This window comes from Sus scrofa, chromosome 3 (genome assembly GCF_054392235.1).
Source record: "Sus scrofa isolate SSC_HxYL_T2T_F1_AM1 chromosome 3, Sscrofa_HxYL_maternal_Yorkshire_Landrace_v2.0, whole genome shotgun sequence".
Lineage (NCBI taxonomy): Eukaryota > Metazoa > Chordata > Mammalia > Artiodactyla > Suidae > Sus > Sus scrofa.
In genome coordinates, this window is record NC_139385.1 from 18,304,062 (window position 1) to 18,321,201 (window position 17,140).

The following is a 17,140-nucleotide window of genomic DNA, read 5'->3' on the forward strand; positions in this document are numbered from 1 at the left end:
GTACCTGTGGAGCGGAAAGGGCAAGGGAGGAGGATTGAGAGGGAAAAGTGGGAGCTGGAGACTTTAGAATTGGGGAGGGGGAGGGGCATTGTCAATTGCAGCTCAAGTGACTCAGGTCTTGTATTTACACCTCAGCCATTTCCGTCTCCCCCCTAAGCCACAGCCTCTCTGTGAGAGGAAGCTGGGGTTTGTGGTTCCTGTTTTGCTTGAGGACAAGGAGTAGGAGGGATGAGGGGGCTGCTAAGCGCTCTGGCTTCTCATTTCAGGGTCATTAATTCTTCCCTAAGAGGAAGAAGGGGCTGCACTGGTGACTCCAATGACTATTCCTTCACCTGTAGTCATTCTTGCGAAACAACACTTGGCTAAGTTTTGTATTGCGGTTATTTACGTCTACCTCCCACCCTCCTCTGAGTTCCTCAAAGGCGGAGGTCATGTATGACCTGTTGCTGAATTTCTAGAGCCCTGCATGGGTAGTAGGTTCCCATTTGTCTTTGGTTGAGTGATCTGGGAAGCAAACCAAAGTGGGTACATTTCAAACAGCCCTCTGAGGCCCTGGTGGTGAGAAAGAGCTGGGACAGGTGGGCACCAACTGCTGGAAGCTCACAGAAGAGATCGGCAGGGGAAGGACGTGATGAAGAAAATTCAGGATGCTGCTTTATCACCTGGAGGAAGGTAAGAGACTAATCGCTCCTTATTTGGGACTATGTGAAGTGACCTCGAGCTACACCTCTTCCTCCAGCCCCCTCCCTAAGCCTCCCTTTCCAAATTTCCAATTAGAGGAACTAGATGAGCTGACAGAGTCAGAATCTGGGCCTTAGAATCATTGGGTCTAAGCACCTCTGATGCAGGCAGGAATCCAGCAGCCTGCTCAGCCTGTCTCTGGTGCTCTATTTCTTATTGCTGAAAGAGTCTCTAAGGTCACCTTTAGATCTAACATTGAATGATCATCAGTGACTTTCTCTTTTTGCTTTCTCATCTGTAAAACCAGGGCTGAACTACTTTGGTTCTAAGATAATTTTAGAAAAGGGATCTCTTTACAGCCTTGGATACTCCAATAGATAATTCATGAAATCTTTTTAGGTGGGTGTTATCTTTATTTTCAGTTTCTAAAGCAATCTAAAGGCAACAGAAATAAGAATGACCTGAAGCTGGCCGTCTTTGTTCTCAGCCAGAAACAGTCCAAGCTAGCCGGGTGGCCATGGCTGTTTCTGGCAATTGCAGGCCATGAAAAGGAGCCGAAGCCGTTCGCAGCCATTATTAGTGCTGGCACGATACGGTCACTGTCTTGGGAGCTCGCTAACTAACGTCATGGCCCTTCTTGTTGATCCTACCCACTCCAGTTTTAAAGCAGTGGTTCCAGGGTTCCCTCGGTCTCTCTCTGTCCCACGCCCGGAAGCTGGGAAGGTCTAAGGCGAAGACAGGGAGAAGACCCGGAAGTGGGGCCGTCCTTCAAGCACGTGATGAGGGAACACACCGGTGCTGTCACGTGACTCGCCGTTCCTGGGTGCTGAATGTTTAGCTGCTCTTAAAGGTACAGGCTGCAGGGCCCCCTGCATTAGACGGGGCGGAGGCAGAGTCCGACCGGTGGGTCTTGGTGGGGCGTTCGAGGGCGCGAGATGGAGCCCGGGGTTAGGGCCGTGGCTCGCCGGGCGCGAGTGCAGCGGAGAAGCCGGAGCTGGGACCGGCAGTGGGGCGTTGATCCTTCTCACCTGTCACAGCCCCTCATCCGCCCCATCAGGGCCAACTCTGAACTCTCGCTGACTCTGGACCCTTCGGGGGACCTCAACTTGATGCCATGGGAGGCTGCGCGGGCTCGCGGCAGCGCCTTTCGGATTCGGAGGGTGAGTATTCCCGCCCACCCTCATGGGATTGACTACCTCTGTCTCCGCGACCCACCTGACAGGTTTGGGCGCTGGTCGGCCCCAGGAGAACACCGGTGGGGCCACCGTGCACCTGAGAGTGGGGTGGGGGTCATGCCCTCTTCTCCTCCCCCTTCCAGGGGAGGAGACCGACCCGGCACCTCGGCCTCCTCTGCAGGACCGTCAGGGCGCCCATTGGAAGAACGCGGTGGGCTTCTGGTGAGTGGCCTGAAGAGTGCAGCAGAAGTAAAAGTGGGGCGGGAAGAAGGAAGCGACCAGAGGAAAGAGGGAAGAAAGAGTGGAGCTTCGAAAAAGGAGCTGAATCCACAAAATATTTGCTGAACCATTTGGTTGGCCCTGAGGCAGTGTGTAAATTTCCCAAATTTCACTCATTCACTTTTCACCTTCACCTTTTGGCCACACCCTCCTATCATCTGTAGGGTTACTTCAACCAACTCAGGCTTTAAATTTGAAAGTATGTTTATTTCTAAAAGAAAATGTTAAGATTACTGGTTTGGGGGGTATTTGTTCTCATTTGTTTGGTTTTTTTTTTTTTTCCTTTTTGACTGCACACGTGGCATGCAGAAGTTGCCAGAGCAGGGATCAAACCTTTACCATAGCAGTGACAACACTGCTGGATCTTTAATGCAGTGAGTCACCAGAGAATTCCTTAAAAGAAAACTTTAGATCACTACTCTGGATGGAAAACCAGTATTTTCTTAATGCACATTTAAATAAATGCAGCACTATTTTTCTTTTTAAGGGCGGCACCTGAGGCATATGGAAGTTCCCAGGCTAAGGGTCGAATCAGAGCTACAGCTGGCAGTCTACACCATAGCTCATGGCAACATCCGATCTTTAACCCACTGAGTGAGGCCATGGATCGAACCTGAATCCTCAATGGATACTAGTCAGATTCATTTCTACTGCACCACAGTGGGAACTCCTGCATCACTATTTTTTAAATGTCTCCCATCTACCTCCTAAAAATCATTCAAATACTGAGCCTTGGGAATAGTTCTAGCACGAACCTAAACATCAAAGACTTGGGCAGTAGGTTGGATTGGAAGTGAGGCTCCCTCTTTGAGCCTCAGTTTCTCATCAGTAAAATGGGAAGAGTAGCAGTACCACTTCCTAGGCTTGTGAAAAGGACACATGACGTCCTGGTGCTGGGCCCAGTTCCCTTCCCATCACTGATGGCAGCTCTGAGAGATGAGAGTAAGGAAACAAGATCCTTCATGGATCTTAAAGGGTATTATCTTATTTTGATCTCTGCAGCCCTCTGAGATAAGAGAAATTTTTTCTTTTTTTCTCTTTTTTTTTTTTTTTTTTTTTTTTTTTTTGTCTTTGTGCCTTTTTTGGGGCCACACCTGAGGCATATGGAGATTCCCAGGCTAGGGGTCTAATCGGGGCTATTGCTGCCAGCCTACACCAGAGCCACAGCAATGTGGGATCCGAGCCACATCTGCAACGTACACCACAGCTCAGGGCAACGCCGGATCCTTAACCCATTGAGCAAGGCCAGGGATCGAACCCTCAACCTCATGGTTCCTAGTCAGATTCATTAACCACTGACGTGAACTCCCTGAGACAAAGAAATTTATATCCCTGTTTTCCACATCAGCACACTGAGGCCGCTCAAGTAGGAAGTGGCAGCGTGGGACCTGAGCATAATCCTTTGGGTTTCAAGCTCCCCAGGAGCTTTCTGCTGTACCACAATCAGAGACAGTGGATCAGTGGATGAGAAATACCCTAGGACCTGACTCATGGGGGGAGCTTGGAGGAGAAAGTCATCCAGATGCCTTCTTTCTCGTCCTCCTGGGAAAAGTCTTGGCGATTAGATGTGACCCCAAGTTTGTCGTCCCAAAGTCTGTATTTCTGACCCTCACACTACAAGGAGATGGGGGTCTGGTGATAGAAAAAAAGGAGGTACAGGGAAAGGGGAGGTTTGGTGCTAAAACTGCGGATAGATTGTAGTCCTGAAAGAAGGTTATGGTCTAATATGTCAGTTATGTCTTATGAAAACTTGGTGGGGGTGGGATCTGTCCTGCTCACTCCAGGCTCCTGGGCCTCTGCAACAACTTCTCTTATGTGGTGATGCTCAGTGCTGCCCACGACATCCTTAGTCACCAGAGAGCACCTGGGAACCAGAGCCACGTAAGTGACCCTCTCTTTCTGCCACCACTACCACCATGTCTGGTTCCTCTGGGAAGATAGGGACTCACCCTGGGGCAGAGATTCCAGGGAAAAATTCTTTTTTTTTTTTTTTTGTCTTTTTGTCTTTTGTTGTTGTTGTTGTTGCTATTTCTTGGGCCGCTCCCGCGGCATATGGAGGTTCCCAGGCTAGAGGTTGAATCGGAGCTGTAGCCACCGGCCTACGCCAGAGCCACAGCAATGCGGGATCCGAGCCGCATCTGCAACCTACACCACAGCTCACGGCAACACCGGATCGTTAACCCACTGAGCAAGGGCAGGGACCGAACCCGCAACCTCATGGTTCCTAGTCGGATTCGTTAACCACTGCGCCACGTCGGGAACTCCAGAAAAATTCTTAGAATGAGATGGCTAAGGGGTGGGGCAAGAGGGCTGAAGGTCCCAGACCTCAGAGCAGGAAGGGTCTTTGAGAATCAATGGGGGGAGTTCCCATCGTGGCGTAGTGGAAACAATCCGACTAGGAACCATGAGGTTGCGGGTTCCATCCCTGGCCTCGCTCAATAGGTTAAGGATCTGGCATTGCTGTGAGCTGCAGTGTAGGTCACAGACAAGGCTCAGATCCCACGTTGCTATGGCTGTGGTGTAGGCTGGCAGCTGTAGCTCCAATTCCACCTGTAGCTCCAATTCCACCTGTAGCCTGGGAACCTCCCTATGCCAGCAGAGGGCGGGGGATGGGGCGGGAGGGGGGAGGTTCCCTAAAAAGCAAAAAAAAAAAAAAAAAAGGAAAAAAATCTATTGGGTGGTTGCCAAGGGGGAGGGTGAGGAAGTGGCATGGTCTGGGAATTTGGGGTTAATGGATGCAAACTATTGCCTTTGGAATGGATAAGCAATGAGATCCTGCTGTGTAGCACTGGGAACTATATCTAGTCACTTGTGATGGAGAATGATAATGTAAGAAAAAAAGAATGTATATATGTATGTGTAACTGGGTCACCTTGCTGTATGGTAGAAATTGACAGAACACTGTAAACCAGCTATAATGAAAAAAAAAATCATTTTAAAAAAGAATCAATTAGTAGCAGCTGTGCAAACTCAAATGTTGGCTGAATGGGACTATGGTCTAAGGCCTGGTTTTTTAACCCCCACACTGCTGACATTTGGGGCTGGACAGTTCTTTGTTGTTGGACTTTCCTGTGTGCTGTACGATGTTAGCAGCATCTCTGTCCTCTACCTGCTGGATGCCAATAGCCAATCTGCTACCCTCCAGTTGTCTAACAGCCAAGAATGTCTCCAGGCATTGCTAGATGTTTCCTAGAGGGTATACTCACCTCTGGTTGAGACCCTCTCATCTGGTGAGCGGGAGGATGCAGACCCAAGGGGAGCAGCTGCCGCCTTTCAGGTCCAACAGGGAATTTGGTCCAAGATCAGATTTTTTAGAAACTCAAATTATTTAAGTCGAAGTTCCTGAGTGTGTTACCCAAATCTAGTCCATTTACAGGGCCATCTTTTTTTTTTTTTTTTTTTTTTTTTAGGGCCACACTTGCAGCATATGGAGTTTCCCAGGCTAGGGGTCCACTTGGAGCTGCAGCTGCCGGCCTACACCACAGCTCACAGCACTGCCAGATCCTTTACCCCACTGATGGAAGCCAGGGATCGAACCTGCAATCTCATGGTTCCTCATTGGATTCGTTAACCACTGTGCCACAATGGGAACTCCAGAGACACTGAGGTCTTAAGAAGCCAATGCTGGAGTTCCCGTTGTGGCACAGTGGAAAAGAATCTGACAAGTATTCATGAGGATGCGGGTTCAATCCCTGGCCTTACTCAGTGGGTCGGGGATCCAGCGTTACTGTGAGCTGTGGTGTAGGCCAGTAGCTACAGCTCCAATTCGATCTCTAGCCTCGGAACTTCCATATGCCTCGGGTGTGGCCCTAAAAATAAAAAAAAAAAGAAGAAGCTACTGCTAACCTGAGCCCATCCTTCAAGTTAGAGCAGAGCTGGGAATGGAGTCAGGCCCTATTGGTCTGCCCTCCTGCCTCCCTGGGTGCAAGATTTTCTTCTCTCCCATCAGGTGGACCCAGACCCAACACCCACCCCTCATAACAGCACATCTCGATTTGACTGTAACTCTGTCTCCACGGCTGTAAGTACCATCTGGTCCTCCCCTTACCCTTACTCTGGGTCTGTAGACCCCACCCCTACCCCCTGAGCACCCGGCTGGTACTGCCCTGACTCTTAATAATGAAGGCTGCCATTTACTGAGTGCTTGCTTGCTTTTTTTTTTTTTAGGGCTGTACCCTCGCCATATGGACATTCTCAGGCTCTAAACTGAAGCTGCAGCTCCCAGCCTACGCCATAGCCACAGCCATGCCAGATCCGAGCCACGTCAGCAACCTACACTGTAGCTCACGGCCACGCCGAATACTTGGCCCACTGAGCAAGGCTAGGGATCGAACCTGCATCCTCATGTACACTAGTCAAGTCCATTGCCACTGAGCCGCAATGGGAACTCCCTGCTGAGCCCTTTCTCTGGGCAGCAGATATTAGCTTATTTGATCCACCTGTGAGCTAGGTGCTGTCATGGTCCCCATTTTGCAAATGAAATCAAAGCTCAGAGAATGTGTCTACCGTGACACAGAGCTAAGGAGTGGCAGACCTGGTACTGGACGCAGTTCTGTGTGGCTGCAGAGCCTGTATTTGTAGCAGGTTTAACTGGCTGGCTTCTATCTTTCCCTGGCCACTCAGTTGGGAGGCTTGTCCCTGGGAAGGTCTGGGGTCTCACTGTGTTCTCTGGTCCCAGGCGGTGCTCCTGGCAGACATCCTTCCCACCCTCATCATCAAATTGCTGGCTCCTCTTGGCCTCCATCTGCTGCCCTACAGGTCTGGGGAGGGGGTGGGGGTGGGAGTGGGAGGAAAGGCAGGTGGGATCCGAGAGCGGGGCGATGGGCAAGGCAGAGGAGCTGGCGGGAGGGCTGGGAGCTGAGCAGGGTCGCTGACCATCTGAGCCCCCCACCCCGACCCCCACATCTCCCTTCAGCCCCCGGGTTCTCACCAGTGGGATCTGTGCCGCTGGAAGCTTCATCTTGGTCGCCTTCTCTCATTCGGTGGCAACCAGCCTGTGTGGTGAGTGTCAGGTGAAGGCCCCGAGGAATCACAGCAGAGCCTTGGTGGGGAGGGTCTGCCCAACTTCCCAGCGGAGAGGGATTTTTTCTGTAACCCTCAGAAGCCCGCTAGGACTGTTGCAATAGGAGACAAGAGATGAGGTCAACTTGGAGCGGCAGGTGGGGGCGGGGGTGGGAGGACGTGGATGGCTTAGATGGAAATTGGGATGAGCACAGTCCCCATGACCAAGACTCCGTGATGGAGGTGGCGGAGGCATCAAGGATGCCTTTTTTTTTTTTTTTTTTTTTTTTTCCTTCTGCTTTTTAGGGCTGCAGGCGCAGCATATGGAGGTTCCCAGGCTAGGGCTTGAATCAGAGCTACAGCTGCCGGCCTACACCACAGCCACAGCCACGTGGGATGCGAGAGCTGCGTCTGCAACCTACACCACACAGCTCATGGCAACAGGGCCAGGGATCGAACCCACATCCTCATGACTCCTAGTTGAGTTCATTAACTGCTGAGCCACAAAGGGAACTCCAAGGATGACTTCTTGTTCCTGGTTTGCTAACTGGGTGGGTGGAGGTACCATCCCCTCTGGCAGACATGTAGAGGAGGGGGTTGGTTCTACTTTAGATCTGGAGCCCAGCCTGTTCGGGGATCTGGTTTTGTTTTGTTTTGTTTTGTTTTTTGTCTTTTTAGGGTCACACCCACAGCATGTGGAGGTTCCCAGGCTAGGGGTTGCACTGGAGCTATAGCCGCAGGCCTACGCCACAGCCACAGCAATGCCAGATCCCAGCTGCATCTGTGCCCTACACCACAGCTCACGGCAACACTGTATCCTTAACCCACTAAGCAGTGCCAGGGATCGAACATGTGTCCTCATGGATCCTAGTCAGATTCATTTCCACTGAGCCACGACGGGAACTCCCAGGGGATCTGTTTTTAGCTCCTCCGTGTGAATGCAGAGGATGCAGAAGAGGCTGTGGCCAGACACCTTAAGGGATTGGGGCTGTCGGGGAAAGGCTGGTGTGGCCATAGCCGTGTCTGTCCTTTCCCAGGTGTGGTCTTGGCTAGCATCTCTTCAGGTCTGGGGGAGGTCACCTTCCTCTCCCTCACCTCCTTCTACCCCAGGTAAGCAGGCAAGGAGTGCGGGGAGGGGGTCCCACTGCTGGCTTTGGTCCTTCTTAGTGCTGCTGTGTTCTCCTTCTCAGGACCGTGATCTCCTGGTGGTCCTCGGGTACTGGAGGAGCCGGGCTACTGGGGGCATTGTCCTACCTGGGCCTCACCCAGGCCGGCCTCTCCCCCCAGCACACCTTGCTGTCCATGCTGGGTATCCCCGCCCTGATGCTAGCCAGGTAAGTGGCCTTGGGCCCAGAGGAAGAGTTTTTTTTTTTTTTTTTTTTTTTTTTGCTTTTTAGGGCCGCACCCACAGCATAGGGGAGTTCCTAGGCTAGAGGTAGAATTGGAGCTGTAGCTGCATCTGCAACCTACACCACCGATCACGGCAACACCAGATCCTTAACCCACTGAGTGAGGCCAGGGATCGAACCCGCGTCCTCATGGATCCTAGTCGGGTTGGTTAACCACTGCGCCATGGAGGGAACTCCGGGAAGAGGAACTTGAGGAGGGGCAACTTGATCATGATTCCAGTCTTCAGATCCCTACAGCCGTGTTAGGAGGAAATATGGGTTCTAGGCTCTGATAGGCCTGTTTGAGTTCTGGAGCCACCCCTTGTTGGCTGTGTTGTATGGGACAAGTTACTTTACCTCTCTGACCACATTTCAGATGGGGGTAACTTTCCTTGCTTCCTTCTCCATGTGGTGACACATGTGAAACGTTGAGTATAGTGTGGCTCCCACAGTGATTTAAGGGGGCAAGGGCGGACTTTGTTCATTTTGTGCATATTTTCATGTGTGTTAGGAAGAACTTTTTTTTTTTTTTTTGGTCTTTTTTTTCTTTTTAGGACCTCATCTGCAGCTTTTGGTGGTTCCCAGGCTAGGGGTCTAATCAGAGCTGCAGTGGCCAGCCTACACCGCAGCCACACAGGATCTGAGCCACATCTGCGACCTACACCACAGCTCACGGCAACGCCGGATCCTTAACCCACGGAGCAAGGCCAGGGATCGAACCTACAACCTCATGGTTCCTAGTCAGACTCGTTTCCACTGCACCATGACAGGAACTCCTGTTAGGAAGAAATTTTAATTGGTCTATCAAATGGTCATTTCATAGATTATTGTTTAGGGCCAGGCCTTGTAGAAAAAAGTGAATCAGTTGAAAGGAAATTTTTTAGTAAAAAATAATATATGCAGGAGGAATGTAGATATGGCAAATATCATGAAGGTAAAATATAAATGATTGAATTTTGGAAAGTTCTGGCCTAGCACAGGAGGAACACATAATAAATGGTAGCTAGAGCGATTATTAGAATAACAATGACAGGAGTTCCTGTTGTGGCTCAGTGGTTAACGAATCCGATTAGGAACCATGAGGTTGCGGGTTCGATCCTCGGCCTTGCTCTGTGGGTTAAGGATCCGGCGTTGCTGTGAGCTGTGGTGTAGGTCGCAGATGCAGCTTGGACCCCTCGTTGCTGTGGCTCTGGCTCAGGCTGGCGGCTACAGCTCCAATTAGACCCCTAGCCTGGTAACCTCCATATGCCGCAAAAGCGGCCCTAGAAAAAAAAAGGTAAAAAGACAAAAAAAAAAAAAAAAAAAAAGAATAACAATGACGAGAAAACAGAGTTGACTCTTTTGGTGTGAGCCAGGAGTCAAAATGAAGCCCCATGGATTAGAACCAACAAGGAACAGAGTTCCCACTATGACATAATGGGATCAGTGGTGTCTCTGCAGTGCCAGGATGGAGGTTCGATCCCTATCCTGGAGCAGTGGGTTAAAGGATCCAGCATGGCTACAACTGCGTTATAGGTCACGACTGTGGCTTGGATCTGATCCCTGGACCTCCATATGCCACAGAGCGAAAAAGAAAAAAAATAAAAATAAAAAAAGAGCCAGCAAAGATGTACATTTCTTTTTTTTCTTTTTTTTTTTTTTTTGTCTTTTTTTTTTTGCCTTTTCTAGGGCCTCTTCCCGTGGGATATGGAGGTTCCCAGGTTAGGGGTCTAATCGGAGCTGCAGCTGCCAGCCTACGCCACAGCCACAACAACACAGGATCTGAGCTGTGTCTGCGACCTACACCACAGCTCATGGCAACGTCAGATCCTTAACCCACTGAGCAAGGCCAGGGATCGAACCCGCAACCTCATGGTTCCTAGTCAGGTTCGTTAACTACTGCGCCATGATGGGAACACCTACATTTCTTTTCTTTTTTTTTTTTTTAGTTTATTTATATATATATTTTTTTCTACTGTATAGCATGGTGGCCCAGTTACACATACATGTATACATTCTTTTTTCTCGCATTACGTGTTCCATCATAAGTGACTAGACAGAGTTCCCAAGAGGTACATTTTAGCTCCAGAGAAAGAAGCGTTTCTGCACAGTCGGAGCTCTCTGGCTCTGGTTGGGGGTGCCTTGAAGGAGAGTCAGAACGAGAGGGGCTACCTTTCCAGCCCGACAGAGGCTTTTCAGTGTGATCTTCTTTCTGCCCGATCCTAGCTATTTCCTGTTGCTCACGTCTCCTGGGTCCCAGGACCCTGGAGGGGAAGAGGAGGCAGAGACAGCAGCCCGGCAGCCCCTGATAAATAGCGAGGCCCCCGAGTTGAAGCCAGGTAGGAGACGCAGGAGCCCCTTCCAGCTGTCACCGTCTCTTTCTCTCTCTGCCTTTCAGTATTTCTCTCTCTACGGTGGACAGGGGAGGGGAAGTGGATGGGTGTGCCGGCTATGGCAAGAGCCAATCGCACTCATCTGTTCAAGAAATACTCATTGGGGAGGTCCCATTTTTTTTTTTTTTTTTTGTCTTTTCGCCTTTTCTAGGGCCACTCCCACAGCACATGGAGGTTCCCAGGCTAGGGGTCCAATTGGAGCTGTAGCTGCCGGCCTACACCACAGCCACAGCCACGCCAGATCCGAGCCGCATCTGCGACTTACACCACAGCTCACGGCAACGCCAGATCCTTAACCCACTGAGCAAGGCCAGGGATCGAACCCGCAACCTCACGGTTCCTAGTCGGATTTATTAAGCAGTGAGCCACGACGGGAACTTGCAAGGATGTCCCATTTCTGGCTCAGCCATTTAAGCACATTGTCTCTGTGATGTGATGTGGGTTCGATCCCTGGCTTTGCTCCGTGAGTTAAGGATCTGGCGTTGCCAGGACTGCATAGTTCGAGGATGCAGCTTGGATCTGGCAGGGCTGTGACTGTGGCCTAGACCAGCAGCTGCAGCTCTGATTTGAACCCTGGCCCTGGAACTTCCATATGCCCCAGGTGCGGCCCTAAGAAGGAAAGAGAAAAAAAAGAAAGAATCATTGTGTACTTATGGCTACCAGGCACATTCTGATCACTGGGGTGGGGTGGTGACTCAGATAAGGAAATGAGGCTCACTTATAAAACAAACAGCCAAATTGGAAACGTGTTGTTTTCACACGTTGCCAAGTAGTAGAGGAATATAGCACAGCAACGCCCCGGGGAATGGCAGCTGCGGGGAAGGAGAGGGGTTCTAGAGAAAGTGGTCAGTGAGGGCCTTTTTTGAGGATGGGTCATTGGGCTGAAACATGAATGACAAGGAGTCAGCCCTGTAGGCATCGGGGAGAACAGGTTCCAGGCAGGGGAACAGCAAGTGCTAAGACCCTGTGGCAAGAATGAGCTTGAATATTCAAAAAACAGAAAGGAGGGCCCAGTGCGGCTAGAGTGGAGAATATTCTGCCACGGTCAAGAGCCATGAAGAAGTCTCACCTGCATTGTGGCGCAGCACAAACGAATCTGACTAGGAATCGTGAAGACTCAGGTTCGATCCTTGGCCTCGATCAGTGGGTTAAGGATCTGGTGTTGCTGTGAGTTGTGGTGTAAGTCGCAGATGCGGCTCAGATCCTGTGTTGCCGTGGCTGTGGTGTAGGCCGGCACAGCAACACAGGATCCTAGCCTGGAAACGTCCATATGCCACAAGTGCAGCTCTTTAAAAAAAAAAAGCAAAAAAAAGAAGTCTTATCTAGTTCCTTTTTTTTTTTTTTTTTAATTTATCTTTTTAGGGCCGCCCCTGTGGCATATGGAGGTTCCCAGGCTAGGGGTCAAATTGGAGCTGTACCCACTTCTAAGTACAGTCCAGTGGCCTGTGTGCGTTGACACTATTGTGTTGGCTGATTCTTGCACACCATCACCCCTTTTCTGAGTCATGTGCCAACCTCACCTGCCCTTCTCTCCCTGTGCCCTCCCCTCCCACCTGCAGGCTCCGGCTCACACCTGTCCCTTCAGGAAAGGTGGACTGTGTTCAAGGTACGGACCGTGGTGGCGGGGGCGTGTCCCCTGTGGCCAGTGTTTGTCTCCCCGCCTCCTGCTCACGTCTCCTGACCCTTCCAGGGCCTGCTGCATTACATCGTCCCCCTGGTGCTGGTTTACTTTGCTGAGTATTTCATCAACCAGGGCCTTGTGAGTGAGGGGCTGCGGGGAGGGGGTGGAAACAGTGATGGAGGTGGGGACCCCCACATTCCCATCCTTCTCCCCGTCCCCCGTCTGGTCTTTGCTGCAGTTTGAACTCCTCTTCTTCCGGAACACGTTCCTGAGTCATGCTCAGCAGTACCGCTGGTGAGAAGGGGGGGGGCAGGACAGCCGGTGGGCTGGGGGAGCCTCCCCTTGATGATCAGCACTGGGGTTGGGAGGGGCTGCCCTGCCAAATAGGCTCTGGAAGCACTTCCTCCCACTCCCTGCCTCATCGAAGGTACCAGATGCTATACCAGGCTGGCGTCTTTGCCTCCCGCTCCTCTCTCCGCTGCTGTCACATCCGCCACACATGGGCCCTGGCCTTGCTACAGGTACTGACTGTGCCCCCCCCCCCAGCTCCTAGACCTACCTTGGCTCCTAGCTTCCCCCAACCCCATGCTCCCCTCCCTCAGCAGGGGGTATTTTTTGCACACCCTCATATTCTAAGCACAGGGAGCAAAAGCCAGCCGGGATGTGTATAAAATGTGGCAGGAGCCAGGCAAACCTGGACCCAAATCCCAGCTTCTGTACTCAGTAGCCATGTGATTTTGGGCAGGCGCCTAAACTAATCTGAACCTCATTTTCCTCCTCTACAAACCCAGCCTAGGAGTTCCCATTGTGGCTCAGTGGGTTAAGAACCCAACTGTTATCCACGAGGACTCAGACTCAATTCCTGGCCTCGCTCAGTGGGTTAAGGCTCCGGCATTGCCACAAGCTGCAGCGTAGGTCCCAGATGTGGCTTAGATCCTGTGTGGCTGCGACGGTGGCGTAGGCTGGCAGCTGCAGCTCGGGTTCCACCCCTAGGCTGGGAATTTCCATATGTCCCAGGAGTGGCCCTAGAAAGAAAAAAAAAATCAAAAAATGAAAAACCCCCGAAGTGGTTGTGAGACATAGAGATAGGGAGAATGAAAGAACAAGATTTTATATTGTGCTTTAATCACTTGGAACACTTAATGGTTATTTGCCCAAGCCATGCAGAGAGACAGGCTTTCAGATAACATTTCCGATGATAAGGAAATGTCCAGTTCTTTTATCCTGGATGGTTAATTACAATAGAATCAGCGATGTTGTAGTGAACAGGTTATTTAGCTCAAGCCTGGTGAGCAAATTCGTGGCAAAAGTCAGAATGAACAAAGACACCTTTCCCTCCAGCAGTCCTAACAGAACGAGTTTTATGGAACCAGCATTCATATTTCAAAGTCACATGTCTTCAGCCACCGAAGGTGACTATGAAAATAAACTTGTGGTGGCACAAGACATTACTGATCTTATCTCTGTGGCAGCACCAATTTGATCCCTGGCCCAGCACAGTGGTTCCAGCATGGCCGCACCTGCTATGTAAGTCGCAGCTGCGGCTCAGATTCAGTCCGTGGCCTGGGAACTTACATATGCTGCAGGTGTAGCCATAAAATTTTTTTAAATAAAAAATAAAATAAGATAAACTTTCCACTATTTTAGTGGGGGGAAGGAAAGAAAACGTGATTTTAAACATTCATATTTTCTTATTTGTTTCTAAATGTCAGAGTCCTGGGTCACACCTAAAAATATTTTAAAGCAAGTCCTTGGGAGTTCCCGGTGTGGCTCAATGGTAACGAACCCAACTAGTAACCAGGAGGATGCGGGTTTGATCCCTGGCCTCGCTCAGTGGGTTAAGGATCTGGTGATGCTGTGAACTGTGGTGTGGGTCGCAGATGCGGCTCAGATCCTCAGTTGGCTGTGATATAGAGCAGCAGCTATAGCTCCAATTGGACCCTTAGCCTGGGACTTCCATATGCCACATGGGAGGCCCTAAAAGGAAGCAAAAAAAAACCAAGCAAGTCCTTGGCAATCTCCAAATTAGTCTTTTTTTAATGGCCGCAACAAAGGCATATGGCTGGATCCTTTAACTGGCTACACCCAAGCCTCTGCAGTGACTGAGATGCTGCAGTCAAAAAAAAAATTTTTTTTTATGGCCACACCATATACCAGGAGGGTGTATTAAAAGCCATCTTTAGGAGTTCCCGTGGCTCAGTGGTTAACGAATCCGACTAGGAACCACGAGGTTGTGGGTTCGATCCCTGGCCTTGCTCAGTGGGTTGAGGATCTGGCGTTGCTGGGAGCTGTGGTGTAGGTTGCAGATGCGACTCAGATCCTGAGTTGCTGAGGCTCTGGCATAGGCCGGTGTCTACAGCTCTGATTTGACCCCTAGCCTGGGAACCTCCATATGCCGAGGGAGGGAGAGGCCCTAGAAAAGGCAAAAAGACAAAAAAAAAAAAAGATGTCTTTAAAATAAACCTTCAGGAGTTCCCGTCGTGGCGCATCGGAAATGAATCCGACTAGGAACCATGCGGTTGCAGGTTCGATCTCTGGCCTTGCTCGGTGGGTTAAGGATCAGACGTTGCCATGAGCTGTGGTATAGGTCATAGACTTGGCTTGGATCCTGTGTGGCTGTGGCTGTGGTGTAGGCCAGCAGCTGCAGCTCTGATCCAACCCCTAGCCTGGGACCCTCCATATGCCGAGGGTGCAGCCCTAAAAAGCAAAATAAATAAATAAATAAATAAACCTTCAGGGATTTCCCGTTGTGGCCCAGCAGAAACGAATCTGACTAGGAACCATGAGGTTGCTCAGTGGGTTCAGGATCTGGTGTCGCCATGAGCTTTGGTGTGGGTCACAGACGAGGCTCGGATCTGGCGTTGCTGTGGCTGTGGTGTAGGCCGACAGCTGCTGCTCTGATCCAATCTCTAGCCTGGGAATCTCCATGTGCCACAGGTGCAGCCCTAAAAAGCAAAAAAAAAAAAAAAAAACAAACAAAAAAACTAGGACCAGGGCCATAGGACAGGATGGCTTCCTGTGTGCCTCTGGTCCCAGGTGGACCCACCTCCCATCCCCCACCCCCCTAACCCTCCCCATTCCCCCACGTGCACCCACAGTGCCTCAACCTGGCCTTCCTGCTGGCGGACGTGTGGCTGAGCTTCCTGCCCAGCATCTACCTCGTCTTCCTGATCATTCTGTATGAGGGGCTCCTGGGAGGAGCGGCCTACGTGAACACCTTTCACAATATTGCCCTGGAGGTCGGTACTGAACGGGCCAGGGCTGTGGGTGGGTGGCCTCCCTGGGAGAGTCCCAGGCCGGGGTGTGTAGCACTGAAGCCTCAACCCTGCTCCCCACCCTCCTCAGACCAGTGATGAGCATCGGGAATTTGCCATGGCAACCGCCTGTATCTCCGACACCTTGGGGATCTCGCTCTCAGGGCTCCTGGCCCTGCCTCTGCACGACTTCCTCTGCCGCCTCTCCTGACCCTCTAGCTCCTTGGGACATAGGACACATTGACCTGGACCCACACTGAGCAGTGGGCAGGTCGGACTGACCCGAGGCCCACAGCCCGGAGCCCATCCAGGAGCTCTGCCCCCGATCCTCCCTGCATGGCGGGAATGTGGGAAAGTGCTGAGGCCCTGTTCCCCTCTGATGGAGGAGCAGCAATTTTCTCCCAGTCCCAAGCTGGTTTGGGGAATTTCTTGGTGTCATGCCCTGGGAATAAATGCCTATTTTATCAATTGACTCTTGTGCCATTTTTCTCCCTGAAAAAACATAGTATAAAAGCAGTAAGGAGTTCCTATCATGGCGCAGTGGTTGACGAATTCGACTAGGAATCATGAGGTTGCGGGTTCGATCCCTGCCCTTGCTCAGTGGGTTAAGTAAGGATCTGGCATTGCTGTGAGCTGTGGTGTAGGTTGCAGACGTGGCTCGGATCCTGATTTGCTGTGGCTCTGGCGTAGGCCGGAGTCTACAGCTCTGATTTGACCCGTAGCCTGGGAACCTCCATATGCCTCGGGAAGCGGCCCTAGAAAAGGACAAAAAAAAAAAAAAAGAAAAGCAATAAGCTCGCTTTGGAATACATAGAGGAACGTGTAAAGAAAGCATTTCAGCAAATTGTCTAGTTTTTTGTTTTTTTTTTTTTGGCTGCACCCACAGCATGCAGAAGTTCCTGGGTCAGGGATCGAACCTGCGCCACCACAGTAACCAGAGCCACAGCAACAGCAACACCAGGTCCTTAACCTGCCAGGCCACCAGGGAACTCCAAATTGTCTAGTGTTGGAGGCTTTGCTTATTCATTCACTTAGTCATTTCCTCATTCATTCACTGTGTAGGACAATCTCTATACATTTTTTTTCCCCAACACTTAAGTTTCCAAACCTACAGAGAAGTTGAAAGAACTTGCGCAGTGAGTACAGGTGTAGGCACCAGCTGGGTTCTACGGTGACTGTTTTGCCAGTTGCTTTGTCATGCATCCAGCCTTCCGTGCACATCTGTCCTTTCCTCAATTCAACTTATTTTTGTGATGCATTTCACACTAAGGAGATGAGTGCCATGCACCTCCCTCTAAATATTTCAGCATGCACATTTTTCACTAGACTCCAGTCTTTTTTTTATTTTTATTTTTTTGCTGCACTGGTG

At 50.7% G+C, this 17,140-nt stretch overlaps 1 protein-coding gene across 12 annotated transcripts; it reads left to right on the forward strand.

Moving 5' to 3' along the window:
- The first annotated feature begins 1,484 nt into the window (after positions 1-1,484).
- CLN3 (CLN3 lysosomal/endosomal transmembrane protein, battenin) lies at positions 1,485-16,243 on the forward strand. 12 transcript variants are annotated; one of them, XM_021085541.2, is made up of 16 exons: positions 1,485-1,531; positions 1,719-1,841; positions 2,000-2,078; positions 3,920-4,016; positions 6,085-6,156; positions 6,814-6,893; positions 7,051-7,136; positions 8,174-8,246; positions 8,327-8,470; positions 10,730-10,842; positions 12,456-12,502; positions 12,587-12,655; positions 12,756-12,811; positions 12,945-13,038; positions 15,616-15,756; positions 15,863-16,243. In XM_021085541.2, exons 2-16 carry the CDS (start codon positions 1,796-1,798, stop codon positions 15,980-15,982), a joined length of 1,317 nt encoding a protein of 438 aa, XP_020941200.2. In that variant the 5' UTR covers positions 1,485-1,531; positions 1,719-1,795; the 3' UTR covers positions 15,983-16,243.
- The last annotated feature ends 897 nt before the right edge of the window (positions 16,244-17,140 follow it).

Bases quoted from the DNA above. Each gene is read 5' to 3' on its own strand.
- CLN3 (XM_021085539.2), top strand. From the start codon at position 1,617: ATGGAGCCCGGGGTTAGGGCCGTGGCTCGCCGGGCGCGAGTGCAGCGG. The intron at 1,842-2,037 runs GTGAGTATTCCC...CCTCCTCTGCAG, and splicing joins GCGCCTTTCGGATTCGGAGG to GACCGTCAGGGCGCCCATTG. The intron at 6,894-7,050 runs GTCTGGGGAGGG...ATCTCCCTTCAG, and splicing joins CTCCATCTGCTGCCCTACAG to CCCCCGGGTTCTCACCAGTG.